The 19,392-nt window shown below is 38.4% G+C and overlaps 2 protein-coding genes across 2 annotated transcripts; both read left to right on the top strand.

Annotated features, from left to right (window-relative positions):
• On the top strand, positions 1-1,931 carry LOC140145106 (uncharacterized). The gene is made up of 2 exons (XM_072166885.1): positions 1-586; positions 703-1,931. Exons 1-2 carry the CDS (start codon positions 1-3, stop codon positions 1,929-1,931), a joined length of 1,815 nt encoding a protein of 604 aa, XP_072022986.1.
• Positions 1,932-5,890: 3,959 nt separating this feature from the next.
• Positions 5,891-8,524, top strand: LOC140145105 (E3 ubiquitin-protein ligase TRIM56-like). The gene is made up of 2 exons (XM_072166884.1): positions 5,891-5,973; positions 7,631-8,524. The coding sequence occupies exon 2, from the start codon at positions 7,805-7,807 to the stop codon at positions 8,522-8,524; it is 720 nt and encodes a 239-aa protein (XP_072022985.1). The 5' UTR covers positions 5,891-5,973; positions 7,631-7,804.
• Positions 8,525-19,392: the final 10,868 nt, after the last annotated feature.

The following is a 19,392-nucleotide window of genomic DNA, read 5'->3' as shown; positions in this document are numbered from 1 at the left end:
ATGGCCGATTCAAAGCTACTAAACATCGAAGGAACTGTTACTAACGCTGATCTCGTTCAGTGCGGTATTTGCCATGTCGCTATCGACAAACCTAAGGCACTACCATGTCTTCATACATTTTGCTTGAAATGTCTCACAAGTTGGGCTCAAAGCTCGGCAAAGAAAAATCCGGATAAGTACAAGGACGCGGTATCGTGCCCCACCTGTCGCGAAGACTTTCCGTTGCCAAAAGGTGGGGTCAAGGAACTCCGGACTAACTTTTTCGTCAGCAAATTGAAGGAGCGAAATGAAATTATGAAGCAACTGTATGAGAAAGATGCCAAGATTCCATGTACCTCGTGCGATAATTCTGATAATCAGGCTGTTGGTCGATGTGTAGAATGCAATGATTTCTTGTGTGAGAAATGTGCGGAGAGTCACAAATCGTTGCGAGTATTGAAACATCACCACGTGCTTACTCTGGAAGAGCTTCGCACTGGAAAATTGACCATGCACAATCTACCTGAGCAAGAGATGTGTCCCAAGCACAAGGGTGAAGTTTTGCGGTTCTACTGCGAGACATGCGACGAGCCAATGTGCCGAGATTGTACCGTCGTAGGCCACCCGCGCCCCGATCATAAACAGACAGAGCTGAAGACCGCGGCCGACGAACGAAATGACACACTCCAAGAGTTACTCAAAAGGTGAAACTCGTTCCCAAAGCTATTGATATTGCCACGGCAGAAGATGAGTTACTGCTGAAAGAATTGGAAGCCAGTGAGATGAAAGCCAACGATCTCTACAAGAAAACAGCTAAGAAGGCAGAATTGGAATTCGAACAGAAAATGAAAAGTTTAGTAGCAAAAAGAAGAAAGGAGATAGGAGCGCACAGAGATAGTCTGCAATTTCAGAAAGCACGTCTTTATACTGCAATGGAGATGACACAACAGATTACTCAGAACGGTTCTGAGCACGATGTGGCCACTATGTATTCATCGCTCTCTAAAACCATGGATCGAATGTCTACGTTGAATCCAAAAGCTGTTAGAAAGTCAATGGGTAAAGTTGACTTCATACCAAGCAAGGATCTTGATAACGCCACGTGGTCTCTCGGTTCACTCAATACATACGAACAATGGACTCTAGGAAAGACTCTTGCATCGGGACAGTTCACTTATGGAAGATACGTCGTTTTCGATGCAAATGATGAAATCGCTGTGGCTACATACCAAAGTGGCAAATACGTTTGCGTTTTTAATGAAAATAGCACACCTAAACGGCAAATAAGCCTACAAACATTAAATGTAGGTGGTCGTGATCCACGAGGCTATTCGCGTCCATGGGGCCTGGCAATCGCGCAAAATGGCGACTATTTCATTACGGACGAAAATCCTTATGTTAAGATTTTCAATGCGCAGGGAAATTTCAAGCAAAGGTTCGGTGCTCAAAATCCTAACGGCACCTGGTCATACAATGAGAATTCCTCATTGTACGGTATAGCCATTGACACCAAGGATCGCGTGTATGTCGGAAGTTCTAGCCAGTACATTAGTATCCATAACCAAGACGGTACTCGCGTATCTGGCTTCAAACTCAATAATCTGTGTCCATACGTCATTGCAATAACATCAGATGATCACGTCATTGTCAGCGATCACGCTACCCGTCAACTGGCCGTTCACGTGTACGATACCAAAGGCACTCAACTTCACACTTTCGCCACTCCACCAGGAGGTAACTTCTCCCCTACAGGATTATGCATTGTCCAAGATGAAGTTTTCGTCTCCAACAGGCAAGGACCCCCAGCAGTCTACCGTTATTCTCTCACGGGAGACTATATTGGAATCATGACTACAGACGTCACATCTCCCTACGGAATAGCACTCAAAGATGATGGAGAACAGCTTCTTGTCTGCGACAACAATTCCATCAAAGTATTTGAACTGAAATAGTAAAATTCCTTCACATTGACTATCATCTAGAGACCCTAAACTCGACAATTATGCTCTAAAAATGCACCGATTACCGCACAAGGGGCACTCATTTTGATAGAAGTGTGTGGCGCCGTGAAGCAAAATGGTTTGGAGCAAAATTTACTCCGACGATTAGGACCTTCTTTTCTTAGTTACCAGACTATACTCAGCTCAGACTATGATCACTATCTCGCATGCATGGCGCAAGGAAGACTAAGAAAACACCTGACTAGCCAAATTTGGGTGTCGGTGAACTGATTAGTTAATGTACGAAAGTTAATTTATACTAAATATTAAACTATAGGAAACTTATTGGAAAAACAAGTGCTAATATTATTTTGTTAATAATTATGAGCCCGGGGGGGGGGGGTCAAGAATTTTTGGCAAGCCAAAAGGGGGGGGGTAATTTTTGGCAGGTCAAAAGGTGGGGGTGCAAGTAATGTTGGGTGGCACACATTTACGGGGCACCTTTTAAATAACTGTAAAAAGGCTTAGAAAAACTTAAACGTTAAAATATGCAAAATGCTCTGCTCGTAACGCTCGCTTCATATATCTAGACCAAGGTTTGAAAATTGCAAATGGGGATGCAAAGATTGTATGCTAGGCCAAGAGGGGGGACGGCAAGCAATTTTAGCAGGCATACGGGACCTCAAACAATTTTGGGTACGCTGTTTGGAAATTTTTACCACCCCCCCCCCTCATAATTATTGCACAGCCTTAAAATTGTCTACAACTTGATATTAAACGAGAGGTTAAAATTCTACGTGGTTTGTATCAAAACGTAGCATTTTTAAGGACTCCTAGCTAATGTAAAAATAACTCAATTTAATATTTTCGACATTGGAAATCAAACAACTTAGATGTTGAACTGATATTTTACTCAATTTTGAGAATTTGTTAGGAGCTTACTTTATAACAACTAGTAATTATTTTGTTAAAAAGTTTATAAATTTGTCAAACAATCGTTATCGTGTGAATGAATCGATTTCTTATTTTTGTTCAAGAACTTGCATTGAAACAACATGGGTAATTGAGTCGAGAACTAACTTTGAAATAACGAAACAAGTTTATTTGCTTAATTATTTTGCAAGTATATACTTGTTCTGACGGTTTTTTTTTATTAACGAAACTTAATTTAAAACGATTCGTTATTTTGTTAAAGAACTTGCATTGAAACAAAATATAATAATTTGTCAAGAACAATACAATTTTGTAATGAAAAAAGAACATACTTTGAAACAACTTGTATATATTTGTGGAACTAAGCTTGCAACAATTGTGAAAGAGCTTACTTTTGAAATAATCTTTATAATCTTTTTAACATGTAATTTTAAACAAACTAGCATTGGTATCAACGCTTACAAGAATTTCATATCTATACATTAGTAACAAATCAGTGCGTTTATTATTAAAAAGCCAGGACGTTGCATCAACCCCCTGCTATTAAAATGGACGTATTACTAAAATGGACGAGTTACTAAAATGAACGTGTTACTAAAATGGACGTGTTGTTAAAATGGATGTGTCACTAAACTGGACGTGCTATATACTAAAATGGCCGCGTTACTGAAATTAATGTAGCCGAGGAATAAGGAACTAGCATTGAAACAACGTACGTACGTGTTAAGTAATTAGAGAGATTGCGATGTTCCACATGCAGCACGTGGACCGTATGTTTTAACGTGCGTTAATACGGTATTAAGTATTGCTAGTCTCGGTTCCAAACTGGATTGTGCTCATTCGTCACAAAGGAGACCAAGGCGACTGGAACAAGAACTATAATATTTGATCTAGGTCGATAGAGAGCATAGTGATTGAAAAAATAATGGTAACAGCAGGCTACCGAGTCTCTGCCTAATTCAAACAGCACGCTTTTGATTATGACTAAAAACCAAGGTTAACATGCTGCTTATTAACTTAGTGGATGAGTGACTTAACCAATCGCACTCAGCAGGCAGTTATCGATGTGCAAGTTAGCAATGATGTGAGAGTAACATCTGGTGTCCCTCAAGGCAGTGTGCTGAGGCCACTGCTCTTCCTCATCTTTATTAACGACCTGCCAAGCTGTGTCAAGAACTCAGAAGCCCGTCTATTCGCAGACGACTGCCTATTGTACAAGCAAATATCATCTGCTTCAGATTATTCAAATAGGAACGTACATGGCTCCTGAAATTCCACCAATCCAAATGTCAGGTCGTAAGAATCACTAACAAACGCAACCCAATCTGTACACCTTACATTATGCATTGTGAAATCCTGGAGACGAATTCGTCAGGCAAGTAACTGGGCCTGCTTGTGGATTCCAAGCTCAATTTCAATGACCACATCGGGGACCACATCGATGCCACCAAGAAGAAAGCAAACTCAACCCGTGTTTATCTGGGGTGCAATTGCCAGCATTGCAGCAAAATAATCAAGGAAGCCACCTACATGACTTATGTTTGACCAATAGTCGAATACGCTGGCCTGGGACCCACATACTTAACGCAATATAAAGAAGGTTGAGCAGGTTCAGTACAGTGGTGCACGTTATGTCACGAGAAAATATGACCAGAGAACAAGCGTACCGGCCTACTGAAAGACCTCTAATGGCCAAAACTGGAAAGCAGACGATACCAACAGTGGCGTAGCGTGGGTCATCACATTGGCGACCATGATTGGGGGGGGCACCGGGTCTGATTGGGGGCACAAGCCATTTTACGGCAACTTTCCTATGGGATTTAAAAAAAATTCAGATCGATTGTCCCCCCCCCCCATCCCCGTGCACCTATGACGCTACGCCACTGGATACCACTGGAGAGCGTACATCAACGAAGCGAAATTCCGCATCAGAGGTCATAGCTCTAGATTCCTGACAGGTCACTGCAACTCCAACCAATTTTGGGGTTGGAACCTACTGAGGATATATCCTGCAGAAATAGCATCCATTGATGTCATCAGAGTGGCATTATGGGGGATGCCAAGTAACCAGCAGTCATCTATAGTATTTTAAAGCACCTCATCACTATATATATATTTTACATTGAACGTTGCTGACTGATAAATTTAGGATGCGTTGAGCACAACACACTGCAGTCTTTTTGAAGTATGCACTTGCATAGGAAGAAGAAGAACGTACGCAAGAAGGTCAAAGTTAGAAAGAAAATGATAAACAAAGGGACCACTTTTTTATTTCATTTCAAACTGTTCAAACCTGTACCACAAAGTTAATTTTTAAAAGATTAGGGGCTTGGATAGCGACGTTTTCACGTATTTTTTTTGTGGGACCTGAGAGCACATTAGACATATCGAATTGCATTTTGAATACGAGGAATGTCCTTCTGATATCAAATAATTTGGATTTTTTTTAATTCGCGATATAATACACGTTTTATTGCAAATGATTAAAATTTATATTTTTGAAATTTAACAGGCCTCGTATTGAAGATATAGATTTTTACCCCATAAACACCAAACAAATTTAGGTCTTTTTGTGAATAAAATGTTTATCTTCAATATGAAAGGTCAAAATTTTGGTCGGCTTTTGGTCAATTGATGGTCGGCTTTTTATTCCAGCTACATACACTTTGAGTATAATATCATTAGATTTATAAAGTTTACTTCGAGGACTGTTAAATATCAAAAATTTAAAGAAATATCAAATTATTTTTTTATCAGAAGGACATTCCTCCTATTCAGAATGCAATTTGATATGTCTGACATGCTCTCTGGTCCCACAAAAACTACTGTGCAAACGTTGCTATCCGATTCCTTAAGACTTTTTGGCGCTCAAAGGTGTTTGGGATTGCGTTGTCGCGGAAATAACTTTTGTGTTTGCGAATCAGTTGAAAGTCCGGTCATGCGTGCGATCGACCTTAAACATGTACCGCTACGCCATTGTATGTACAATTGCAATTTCGATGTACATTTTGAACAATTGCAATTTCTTTGCAACATCGTACATGTACCCTATATAACAATACCTGAAATGTTTCGGCAACATTTGTGTAACTTTACCTAAGTTTGATGCCAATTCGCTGACGTAAGTAACATGTATCTATGTTATCTGTTTCTGTATAAATAGGACGAGCTGTTTGATATATAAAAACACTCGCAACGAGGTAAATAAATGATTGAAATATACTTGACGTTCGAAGCTACTAACATTACATGATCATAGTGTAATAGCGTCGTTAAGTCGGAATTGTACATGCACGATATATTCTCCTGTCCTGCAAGCAGTGGCGTAACTGGGGGTGGGGTGGGCAAGGGGCAACGTGCCCCGGGCGCTACCACTAGGGGGCGCCAAATCGGCCTCACTCAAAATATTGAGCCTACCACACCCCCGCGTCTAAGATATTCTCGATTGGGGGCAGGGGCGCTAATTTTGTTTCTTGTCCCGGGCGCTTAATTTCTTTCTGCAACCATAATGGGCCGCAATATATCACTAACCGCATAGTCCGAGGCAAGGTTCATTATTGTCAGGGTTAGGGTCTTAGGGTTATGGTTATGGTTATGGTTAGGGTTAGGGTTAGGGTTAGGGTTAGGGTTAGGGTTAGGGGTTAGGATTTAGGGTTAGTGTTAGGGTAAGGATTAGGGTTAGGGTTAGGGTTAGGATTATATTCGTATTTATTAGTACTAATATACTAGTAATAGTATATTGTGTGTATGCACTTTATTCCGTAATCAATAAGTATCATAAACAAACACCTTTCTGGCACAACGAATCATAGCACAGTTGTGTAGGCATTATACTATGGATACATAGATTCGAACCCCAGGTAAACCGTTGTAGAATTTTAATTCTATCGATTTCTTTTATTTTATTAAGTTAAGGTTTTTGTGCTTGCTAGATAGGTTATTTAGTTATGACTACGTCGTTTGCAAAGCCCAAATCTGTTCACACTTTAGTCGCGATTCGCCTACTCCTTATCTTCTTCAAGTGCTTCTTATCTTCCATCTACTACCATAAGTATAATCCAAAATCCACAACAAAGAGATACGAAGCAAGGGAGCCCCCCGTGCATCTGGAGAAATAACTTTTAAGGCTAAAAAGCCTTGGTGTATTTTGTACATTCTTCCCATAGCTTACACGACCCCCTCTAGAAAGGTGGGAAACAAACAAGGGGACAATATAGAGTACATAGAAAACCTGGTTAAATACGGTACACATGGGAGATTGGCCTCCGAGGCCCCCCCCCCCCCCCCATGAAAAGGTGTCTCAATTTTTTGAGCCGCTCCTCCTTCAAAAATTGGACGCGCCTAGTTTGGGACTCTTTGGATGCTTAGAATCTCTTCTGGAATGATATTGAGGGCCTTTAAGTTTATGAAAAATATTATTACATGCAGGTTCTTGACCTTTTTTGTACCGAAGTATCAAAAGTTTCGATTACCAATTTTTTGATCAGCTCCCCTTCAAAAGCTGGATCAACGCGCCTAGTTTTGGACTACGTAGACGCTGAGAAATTGCATCATTTTTCTCCTGGAATAATATCGAAGGCCGTCAAGTTTATGAAAGTTATTATTACAGGCAGATTCTTGAACTATTTTTTCCTGTACCAAAACTTTAGATTACCAAAGTGTTATCATTTAACGATCATTTTAGTTTTTTCGTTATTATCATTAGTGTTATTATTATTATTATTATTATTATTATTATTATTATTATTATTATTATTATTATTATTATTTATTCACAGCTTATCATGACTTCAAGATCTACGCATTGATCGACTCGACATTTAACTGTTTACATGGTTTAGAAGTAGATTTATTGGATGATACACCTCGTACGGGGATACGTTATTTTATATTTTACGTTTACAACAAGAACTTCCGCGGCGCCGCGTTTGGAATCATAGAAGACTAACGAAATGGCTGATTCGAAGTTCAAACTTGACGAAACTTACAACTCAGACCTTGTTCAGTGTAACATCTGCGTTGCTGTTATTGACAATCCTAAAGCACTACCATGTCTTCACACATTCTGCTTCAAATGTCTATCCAGTTGGTCAGAAAGTTTAGCAAATAAATATCCAGCAAAGTACACGGACGCAATTTCGTGTCCAAATTGTCGCGAGGACTTTCCGTTACCAAAGGGTGGTGTGAAAGAGCTGAAGACCAACTTCTTCGTCAATAAATTGAAAGAGCGAAATGAGCTTCAGAAGAAGCTGCACGAAGATGCCAAGATTCCATGTACCTCGTGCGATGATTCCGACAATCAGGCTGTTGGACGTTGTGTAGAGTGCAACGATTCCTTGTGTAAGAAATGTGTGGATGTTCACAAGTCGTTGCGCATACTGAAACATCACCACGTGCTTACACTAGAAGAGCTGCGCACAGGAACTTTAACTATGCTCAATCCACCTGAACAAGAGATGTGCCCCAAACACAAGGGTGAGGTTTTGCGGTTCTACTGCGAGACATGCGACGAGCCAATGTGCCGAGATTGTACCGTCCTAGATCACCCGCGTCCCCGTCATAGACAAATAGACCTGACGACCGCAGCTGGAGAAAGAAATGGTAAACTCAAAGAGTTATTCATCCAAGTAGAACTTATTCCCAAAGATATAGATATTGCCATGGCTGAATGAACTGAAAGCCAGGGAGATGATAGCCAGTGATCTGTACAAGACGACCGCTAAGAAAGCTTATTCGGAATTCAAACAGAAGATGAAACAAGCTGAAACAGAATTTACGCAGCAAATGCAACAATTGGTTGCTAGGAAAAGCAAAGAGATAGAAGCGCACAGAGACGGCTTACAAATTCAGAAATCGCGTCTTTGTACTGCAATGGAGATGACACAACAGATTACGCACGGCGGTTCCGAGCATGATGTTACTACAATGTATTCGCCACTCTCTAATACCATGCAACAGCTGTCCAAGTTGAATCCAAAGCCTGTCAGGAAGTCTATGGGTAAAGTTGAATTCATACCCAGCATGAATCTTAGCTACGGGATGAGTTCTCTCGGTTCACTCAATACCTACGAACAATGGACTCTAGTGAAGACTATCGCATCTGGGCAGTTCAGGTCTGGAAGATACATCGTTCTCGACAAAAATGGTGAAATTGCTGTGGCTACATACAATAGTTTTAGTTTAGTATACAATAGCAACAATTACGTTCGACATTTTGATGAGAATGGCACACCCACACGGCAATATGCAGGTCAACAGTATTGGAGACCTGTGTATACAGGTGGACAGGATCCAAGAAGAGGTCTGTATGCAGGTGGTGGACAGGATCCAAGGAATTGTTCGTATCCATGGGGTCTGGCAATTGCTCAAAATGGTGACTATTTCATTACAGACGAAAATCCTTACGTTAAGATTTTCAACGCGGAGGGAAATTTCAAGCAAAGGTTCGCTGCTCAGAATCCTAACGGCAACTGGTCACACAGTGAGAATTCCAAGCTGTACGGGCTAGCCATTGACATCACGTGTCGCGTGTATGTTGGAAGTTCTGTTGGGTACATTAGTATCCATAATCAAAATAGTAAGCGCGTATCTGGCTTCAGCCTCAATAATCTGTGTCCATACTTCATTGCCATCACTGCAGATGATCACGTTATTGTCAGCGATTATAACAAACGCGCAGTTCACGTGTACGGCACCGACGGTACTCAACTGCACACCTTCGCCACACCACCAGGAGGTAACTTCTACCCTGCAGGATTATGCGTTGTCCAAGATGACATCTTCGTCGCCAGCTACGCAGGACCTCCAGCAGTCTACCGCTACTCTCTCACAGGTGATTATATTGGAATCCTGACTAAGGAAGTCAGATCTCCCTGGGGAATGGCAATCAAAGACGACGGAGAAGAGCTTCTTGTCTGCGACGACAATTCCATCAAAGTTTTTCATCCGTGATTAGCAAACGTCATGTTTCAAAGGCATCACCAGACTTTTACATAACTTTGACTCCCGGCTAGCGACTTTGAATTTCGGGTTCCGAGATCCTGGCAAGTGACAAGAGCTATCCATTGGCGTAACATAATGGGTGGTGGAAATTGTACATATTACAAGGACTGGTGGTGGCATAAGAAATAACGATTTAATATTCGGATAAACAACTTGTTATTGGTTAAATAAAAATGTTTTGTTAAAGAACTCACTTACATCACATTAAAGCCATATTATAACATTTGCTGAGGAGGACGCCCTCACTGATTTTTTTTAATTCATTTTTTACACGATTATATTGTACTTTATTAAACCAATATACCCTGCAAAAATCAAGACTCTAGGTGCTGTAGTTTTGTCAAAATCCGAGATTTTGAATAAAACGCCGGAACCGGATACACAATGTTCGCATAATCGCATACACGATGTTCATAATACACAGTACGTACACGGCGTGCGGGACGGTGATCTTATCTACACAACAAAGGGTCGTACCATAACATGACCGAAGGAGTGGTACGTATTAGCGACATAGGCGCTGGTAGTACATTCCAATTTTCTTTGCTTTGCCGTAGTTGTTCGGCTCAAAAATAAAAGGTAATATATCTGACAGTAAGAACTAACATTTTATGGCAAAGAAATGCTAATCTATTTTGTATGAAAAAGTTATAATATGGCTTTAATTGCGCTTTCATTCATACCTATACGCCAGGGCGTTCAGTGTATAACCAGGTACCTTATATATAAATACGCACGTGACCCATGGGCACGACATACCAAGACCAGCAAGCGTGACCAAATCCTCATGCCATTGAAAAGGATAGGAACTCTTTAGATAAATATCATCAAATGTAAGTATTAATTGAATAGCAAAATTATTTACACATGGAGGGATTCCGAACTTGTAATATATGTTATCAAAAACAACACTTTGAAAGTATTTGCCGACGTAAAAAATATTTATCGACGGAAACGCTTACAATATAATCACAAAGTTGAACGAAATAGACAAATTTGCCGCACATTCTCGCGTTGTTCGAGACTTACCGTCTACAAGCTGTTATGACAGCGCGGAGGTGGTCACGTGCGTATTTATTAATACGAATTTGAGAGTATAGTCAAAACGTACTGATAACTAAAATCACTTTCAATAAAGAGCAATTCGCCATATAAGTGACGTAATAATCGGATTAACTGCCATAGTGATAGCTGAATACAATTTTTGAATAGATCGCCCTGCACTACAAGCAGATTACACTCTAACAGGTGTGAGTGATCAGCATAATATGCATATTCTATATAATTACTATACTGGGTCTTTATCCCTGTTCTTTGACATCTATGGTTCAATGCATAGGTACCGAGTGAACGTTGTAGTGCAGGGTGATATATTAAAAATTTATTCATCTATTCCTATGGTATCTAATCCAATTATTTACGTCACTTTTTCACGCATTCCTACACCTCAATGGTAGCCATTTCTGAGTCCCCTCTTTGGTCCATTCCACCTAAAATGTGAAATGATGTGGCCTTGGCGGGGATAGGAACTGCATTCCATCACCCGTGTTACACGTAGACAAAAGAATGATGAAAGTTCGACACAATACAATTCAACATCGATTTTTAAGCGGATTTAGTGCATCTAATTGGGCAGTAACAACACCAGTTTGGTGCAGACGGGACCCAGTAATGGCCGACTGAATTCTGACCATCACTTGGCTCGTTGGATTCGTCTATACTAAAAGGAGCTATCGGTATGTCTTGAGTCTCTGGCTGGGTCTGTCCTGGCAACTATTGGCAGCTAGCCAGTCAAAGCTTCCAAGCCAGTAACCGTGGTAATCGAGCTTGCGTTGTACTATGTATACATGGTATAGACGAATCTCATTTCACGCATTCCTACACTTCACTGGCAGCCATAACTGGGTCCCCGTCATAACTAGGTCCCCGTCTGGGTGCATTGTAGCCGACGCGTTGTAGTTGGTGTAGTATATAGACCACCTGACCAAAACATTGATGAGTTTAATAAGTATATTGATGCAGTATTATGTAAAATAACGGGTCAGGAAAATAAGCTTCTATATATAATGGGTGATTTTAACATTAACCTATTTAATGACGATGTTCATAAACCAACTGGTGAATTTGTAGATGTTATAACATCATACTCTTTATACCCTAGTATAACTAAACCGACTCGGATAACTAGAAAATCAGCAACTCTTATTGATAACTTCTTTACCAACAATTATGCAAATCAAATATCTGGCATTATTCTTACTGATATAAGTGACCACCTTCCTATATTTGTGTCTACAAACCTAAGTGTTTATGGTAAAGATACCAATGATGTTGTCATAGAAATTAGGGATATGAGTGTTCAAAACATTGATTCACTTAAAGATAACCTTCGTAAGCTCTTCGTAAGGTTGACTGGGCCAATGTGTGTGAAAATCATGATGCTAATACATCGTACAACAAGTTTATTGATAAATTTAAAGAGGTATTTGATGAATGTATTCCTAAAAAGGTAGTTCAGAAATCTCGTACTAAAAATAGGATGCCTAGGGCACCTTGGATAACCTATTCTCTGCTGAAATGTATTCGTAGAAAGAACAAGCTGTTCAAAAAACAAATCCAAAAACCTACTGATGCAAATGTACAAAGATATAAGATGTATCGTAACAGGTTAAACTCCTTATTAAGGAGGGCAAAACAAAATTATTTCAGTTCCCAACTGAACAAAGAAAGGTTTAATATGCGAAATACATGGAAAATTTTGAATTCGGTGCTCAGATGTCCGAAAAGACATCTTGTCAGAAGTTTGTAAGCAACAATGAAACTTATACTGACCCCCCTAAAGTAGCAAACAAATTCAATGAGTTTTTTGCAAGCATTGGTCCCTCATTAGCTGCTTCTATAAAACATCAAGGTAACAATTTTGATGAATACCTAATTAATAGCAGCAACTCTACTTGTTTTTTCCAACCAACTGACGAAAATGAAATCCTGAAGAATATTAATAATTTGGGTAATAGAAAAAGTCCAGGTTATGATCAAATAAAGTCTGATGTGGTAAAATTGGTTGCCGATGAAATTGTATATCCATTGAAAATCATATTTAACAAGTCGCTCACAGAAGGAATAGTTCCTGATGCCATGAAAATAGCAAAGGTAGTGCCTATATACAAGAAAGACTCTCCACAATCATTTGGTAATTATAGACCAGTATCTGTGTTGCCTTGTTTCTCCAAAATTCTTGAAAGAATTGTTCATGAAAGATGTAGTAACTTTTTAAATGCCAAAGAATTATTGTACAATAGACAATACGGGTTCCGTCATAAACACTCTACGTATATGGCCGTATTATACTTTATTAAAGATACAAATAAGGCTATTGATGAAAATATGTGTACTGCAAGTATCTTCATGGACCTTTCAAAGGCCTTCGATACAATTGATCAGTCAGCTACCTGCACAACCGATTCTTTTGTTCTGCAAGGCTCACTCAGTCATTTAATGAGGCAATACAAACGATCGAAATTGGTGTTGAAATGAGCAAAATTTTGAGTTACACCTTTTCAGTGTAAAATTTTTTTCTCAGCCAAATGAAAAGCAATAATTTTCATTTTTTCAGTAAATGGCTGGAAAAACTATAATGCTTGATACTGATTTTTTTTAAAATCCTGGTGTTAAACTTAGGCCTGAAATTCAGTCATTTAGTGTAAGATATTCGATTTTTATAGGCTTCAGCTCGGCCCGCGAGCTTTTTCTTGGATCAACCTTTTAGCTTTTCAAAGTAATATAGTTCGCTAATGAAGGATTTTCCCCAACTTTCTAAAGCACATCACCGTGAGCTATATATCATAGTTTTGTCAGAATTTCCGTTTTGATTTCACCATCTTTCAATGTCGGCTGAAAAATTTCTAAATCAACACGTGAAATCTAAAGGCTAGTACTAGCATTGTGGATCGATATCCCTGGGTTTAATAGGAATACCGGCATGGCTATAGTGTTGCCAGAACTTCAATATAGCAAAGAAATTCCCAGACCTATAGCGCTCCTACTGATCATGTTTAACCAGAACACCCAATTGGGGATTTAATCGCTGGTCGGGCAATTTGCTTTCAATGAAAAATTGACCTGGATAACAACAAAGGAAATATCGACTATTTCAGCTGGTTGCTCTCGAGATAAAAGTACTCACCATTGCCTACTTTTACTTAGTTTGACATTTTCGGACCATGAATGGAAAAAGGGTAAAACAAAAACGGAAATTCTGACAAAACTATAACATATAGACCCACACGATGTGCTTTACAGAGGTGGGAAATATCTTTCTTTAGCAAACTATGTTAGTTTGAGACGCTAAAACATGAATTCCGTAAAAAGCTCGCAGGCGAATTCAAGGCCTATAAAAATCAAAAATATCTCACTAAAAGACACAATTTGATGCTTAATTTTAACACCAGGATTTTAAAAAATGTATATTCAAGCACCAAGTTTTTAACTGACATTACTGAAGAAAAAAAAATATTGCTTTATATTTGACCGAGAAAATTAATTTCATAGCAAAAAGGTGTATCTCTGAATTGTGCTGATTTTTACATGTATCGATCGACTTTTAGCGCGACTAAGCATTTCTAAAGAATTGGTTGTCCAGGCGGCAGACTGTGATCATGACATTCTATTACAAAAGTTGTACCATTATGGCTTTCGTGGTGTATCATATGACTGGTTCGAAAACTATTTGTCAAATCGTAAACAATATGTATCCTTTAATTCTGCAAATTCATCTCATACCAGTGTTAAATGTGGGGTGCCACAGGGTTCCATCCAGGGGCCACTACTATTTATTGTATATATGAATGACATCAGTGAAACATCGAAACTTCTATCTTTCATATTATTTGCAGATGATACAACTGTTTTTCTTTCTGATAACAATATTCAAAGGCTTTGTGATAATTTAAATAAAGAGTTGAAAAATGAAAAAAAAAAAAATGGTTGCGGAGTTAGCGCTTGCGCGACGTAGGGGTTGTCTGAGGAGGATGTTCCCCCCTCAGAAATAAAAAAAACGTGTGCAAAATGAAGATCTAATTGAAGCGATTTGGTGGACAATTTTGGCACTATTATGCCTAGGCTTACTAGTGTAAAATTTTTAGTTTGGCGGCCGAAAATTTGTGAAAGCCTTTCGTGGACAAGTTTCCCTATTATCGTAGGCCTATAAATTGTTTTAAATATAAATTGGCGAAAGCAATAGCGAAAATGGCCACTTGTATATCGATTACGCAGGGGAGGGTAAAATGAAGACTAAATTGAAGTGATTTGGTGGACCATTTTGGTACTAGTGTGTAAAATTTTAGTTTGAAAAAGCCGCGAATTTGTAAAATGACGGTCCATGAAACCTTTCGTGGACAAGTTTTCCCTATAAATTGTCAACATAGGAAATTAAATTTAAAAAAAGGGCCCGAAGTCAATTTGCAAAATTCGAGATTCGTAAACATGGTAAAAACATGCATAAATCGATGAAGTCGGTATGGAGTCCGTCTTAATAATGACTTTGGTCACGGTGGCAAAATGTGACGGACCCTGCATATCGGCGGGCCCGTATAGTAATTTTCACATGCTTTTACGATGCGGACCCGCCTTCAAGCAACACGGTGACGGCCAGGTGGTGGCCGCATTGCATTCTCTAAATTCAGTAAATTTCATCGTCAACTGTGTAATTGAATGGGATTATTTTGAAATTTTAAAACCGTCACAAACAAATAGGCCTATGTTGATAAATAATATAAATAGGCCTACAAGCTAAATCCGTTGGGGTTCGATAATGAACCCCACAAAACTAACCGACTATATTGGAAAATGCCACACGGCCGGGCGGTTTCACAAATTGCCGGCTCGATCATGTCATCCGCCGTCTGGTGACGGTGGTGAGGCCATTTTATAGGACCTACTTCCGATCGACCCGACTGTGCGGGTTTTTATTAAGCATGGGCCTACTCAATTACGTGAAATTTAACTTTTCTCTCCACCTTTTCTCCCTTTTCTTTTCCTCCCCCCTTTCTTCTCTTCTCTCCTTTCCTCTTTTTTTTTTTTTTTTTTGTGTGTGTAGCGGGCCAGTCGGCGCTCTCCACCCTGAATCCGCGCCTGATGTGTTGGGATGCGGGGTACGTGTGGCTGTAGGCCTACCGTACCACATTAACGAACTAAACTTACTCTTCGTGGGATTACGAATCGTAAACACAAACAACACAGGTGATAATAAAACCAGTAGCAAACATCGATCACTTTACCAACAAGATGCAACAACTTTCTTTTAAATTAATGAAACAAAGCTTATTTTTGACTCAGAGTTTAATTTTAAGATGCTAGCCGAAGTCAATAACTTTGCACATTCTTTGCGTTCCTTTGTTTCAACTCTTGTTAAAAGATGACATAAAACTTGATGATCAGCTGACTCTTTCTGTTGACAATTTAAGTTTAAAACATTATTAACACAATTTTGTGTTGAAAATAATTGTAAACAAAACCAATACAATTGGCTAGTTTCAAATCTTTCGTAACATTATATTAAACCGTGTTTTTTGTAAAATAGTTTGTAAAAGATTTGCAATTAGGCCCTACTTTTATTGGGATCGAACATTGCCACTTTACAATGATCAAGGACACCAAAAATCCTATTGTTAAAAATGTTATGAAATGAAAATCCCTAAGCGTAAACTAGTTTCTATACACTTTTAAATTTGAATGATAGGGCGCTGCTTTGTGACGTTTCAAGTACATTAGAAAACAATTGTTATTTAAAGTAACATTTTTCAAAATCGAGATTTTTAATTGTAATAGGCCTAAATATAACATAACAAACAGTGCACACCCTGAAATGTTTTATCGTGTACATGCGCCGCTAATGCTCGCCATGATGTACCGCTGAGTGCCCTATCCCATAGACAATTCATTTGATTAATCAAAACACTGTACAGTGTATAATGCGACGTAGGCCTAGCTGCGAGATCTGGATCTGGATCATTTATACTTCAATTATTAAGCAGTGAATTCTGCATCACACTAGAGTTGGAGATAGTCTAGGCCTACCACACAATTTATTCGCTACCTGAAGTCGGTAATAGAGAATGAAAGATTAGAATATTCGTTTATTTTTTGTTTTCAATTTTCGAATATTTTTTGTCAATACGTTCCATAAAATAACTCTATAGGCCTAGGCCTATTCTGTAAAGTATACCGTATCGTATACGCGTATCGGAAAATTGACAGTGTCGAGTCCCTCCTCGCCTGGTTACGATTGTAGCGTTGAGGAGTAATTAAGCAGAAGAAGCAGAAGATACCGCCCAACCTTAACCAATTAGTAAATCAGTAGTAAATATGGCGTCGCGCATTTTTGTCTTCCGAGCTGTGAGTGCACTGATTTTAAGTGTTTTTCACCGTGATTTAAACATGGATTTTCTCAAATGGAAGGAATAATCGTAGGCAACAGGTAAGTGACGAAATATAAAGAAGTAAGGGTGTTCCATCAGTTTAATATCGAGTTGTTACCATCGTGAACATAGCCACACACATATAAATCGCGTTTCGTAAACTTTACTATTTTCTCAGAAAAATGAGCACAAATTCACCCTAATACTGAAAACCAAGGAATTGACTGTTCTTTAATTTCAACCTTATGAAATCTGAAACAAATGTGCTGCCTTGCGAACACAAATTTTGCATATCATTGTCAACTGGAAGGGGGAAAATAAGTTTAATTTCATTGATAACATGAAATTGATGCATAATTTTTCTTTTCAAAGCTGTGCATAATTAATGCATTTCCAAAAAAAAAATATTTTGGTACTTTTAGAGTCTACCATAAGTGATAATATGTGTGTGTAAATGGATTCACGGTATCAGTTCTGAAATAGTTAAAATTATCAAAATTGTGACAAGGTCCTCATGTACCTCTCTTTGGCTTGTACCATTAAAAGCATGTAAGCTACATTATTATCAATGCCACCAATAGAACGAGAAAATTTGCCCCTTCATTTTGCATACCACTTTGACCAATTTTTTTTCTCATTTCTTCGCAAAATGCAAAAAACCTGCAAAAAAATGTGATGGGTGTAGTACCCCCTTAAACAAAGTAAAGCTATTTTTACCTAAACCAAGCTTGTATCAGTTGTATTGTACACTAATCTTACCATATTTAACTTACGGTATAGTATTGTGGGGTTCTGCTAATAACTATAATTTAAACAGAATTGTGAAGCTCCAAAAAAGAGCAGTTAGAATTATCACAAATAGTTCGTATCTTTGCCACACCAAACCACTGTTCGAAAAGTATAATTTACTTAATATATGTCAATTATTTAATAAAGAACTGGGTATTTTTATGTACAAATATCATATGAGTTTATTACCAAGATCATTTGACAATTTGTTCATAAACATGAAGTCTATTCACAATTATAATACCAGAAAGAAAGAGAACTATCGTACTGATATCCATAAAATGACTGATGTTCTAACACTTGGTCCTAGGTTATGGAATAGTTTGCCAAGTGAAATTAAAGAAGCTAAACGGGTAAATGAATTCAAAAATAGCATTATAAGGTATTTAAAATCTAATTAATACCTCTCATAATCTCATAATTTCTTGTTTTTGCCGACTCTGTACACAATTCACCATAATGTATTATCAAATTATTTGTTGCTTTAATTTGCATTTTGTATAACTTAAGATTGGTTCTTTGTATGTTTTTATGTTTTTGTGTATAATTAATGTTTTGATTATTTAATGTACAATTATAATTATATGTTATAAGGTGGTACATCGTTTTCAGGCCTCTTGGCCTTGTGATGTGCCTGCCTTCATCAATACTTGTTAATGTGCAATAATTTAATTTACCTCTGTTGTTACATTGTATGCTTTATGAGATTGATGAAAAATAAAAGATTGATTGATTGATTGATTGAATGTGAAAATGAATGTGAAATGATTTGGCCTTGGCGGGAATTTTAAACTGTATTCCATCACCCGTTTTACACCTGCGGCGAAAACACACGTAGACAAAAGAATGATGAAAGTTTACAACACAAATGGATTCCCGTTGGCAAAACACACAGCTTCTATATATACTGCGCCAATAAAGTATCCTTACACTTGGAATAATAATCACAATTTGAACACTGAACAATATTGGGGTAAATTTGTTTTTTTAATAGATGCACTATCTAATCCTGCACATCATGACTCCACATTGAATCTAATGAGACCTCAAGAAGTAAAGTTACAAGCAATTGAATAGACCATGGAAGAAAGAGATGAGAAGGAACCACAACGACTTCGATCGGCCAAGTTTTAATCCGCTTATCTATTGACGCATGAAAAGAAAAGCTATCAATGGTACTTCCTTTCATGTATAATCCATTTACCGCGATCGATGCTTGGCGAAATCATTACTGGAAAAAAATTATAACAAACCCATCCTCGAACAAACAAACGCTACCCAGAAGTAAGATTCTGGAATTTCACTGATGCTCTGAACATGTATAGTAGCTT

The sequence above is a fragment of the Amphiura filiformis genome, unplaced genomic scaffold, assembly GCF_039555335.1.
Source record: "Amphiura filiformis unplaced genomic scaffold, Afil_fr2py scaffold_137, whole genome shotgun sequence".
NCBI classification, from domain to species: domain Eukaryota; kingdom Metazoa; phylum Echinodermata; class Ophiuroidea; order Amphilepidida; family Amphiuridae; genus Amphiura; species Amphiura filiformis.
Note: the sequence above shows the minus strand (reverse complement) of the source record. Positions and strands in the feature narration are given on the sequence as shown.

Coding starts and splice junctions, on each gene's coding strand:
- LOC140145106 (XM_072166885.1), top strand. CDS start 1: ATGGCCGATTCAAAGCTACTAAACATCGAAGGAACTGTTACTAACGCT. Junction 587..702: donor CGAGCCAATGTGCCGAGATT/GTACCGTCGTAG, acceptor TCGTTCCCAAAG/CTATTGATATTGCCACGGCA.
- LOC140145105 (XM_072166884.1), top strand. CDS start 7,805: ATGGCTGATTCGAAGTTCAAACTTGACGAAACTTACAACTCAGACCTT.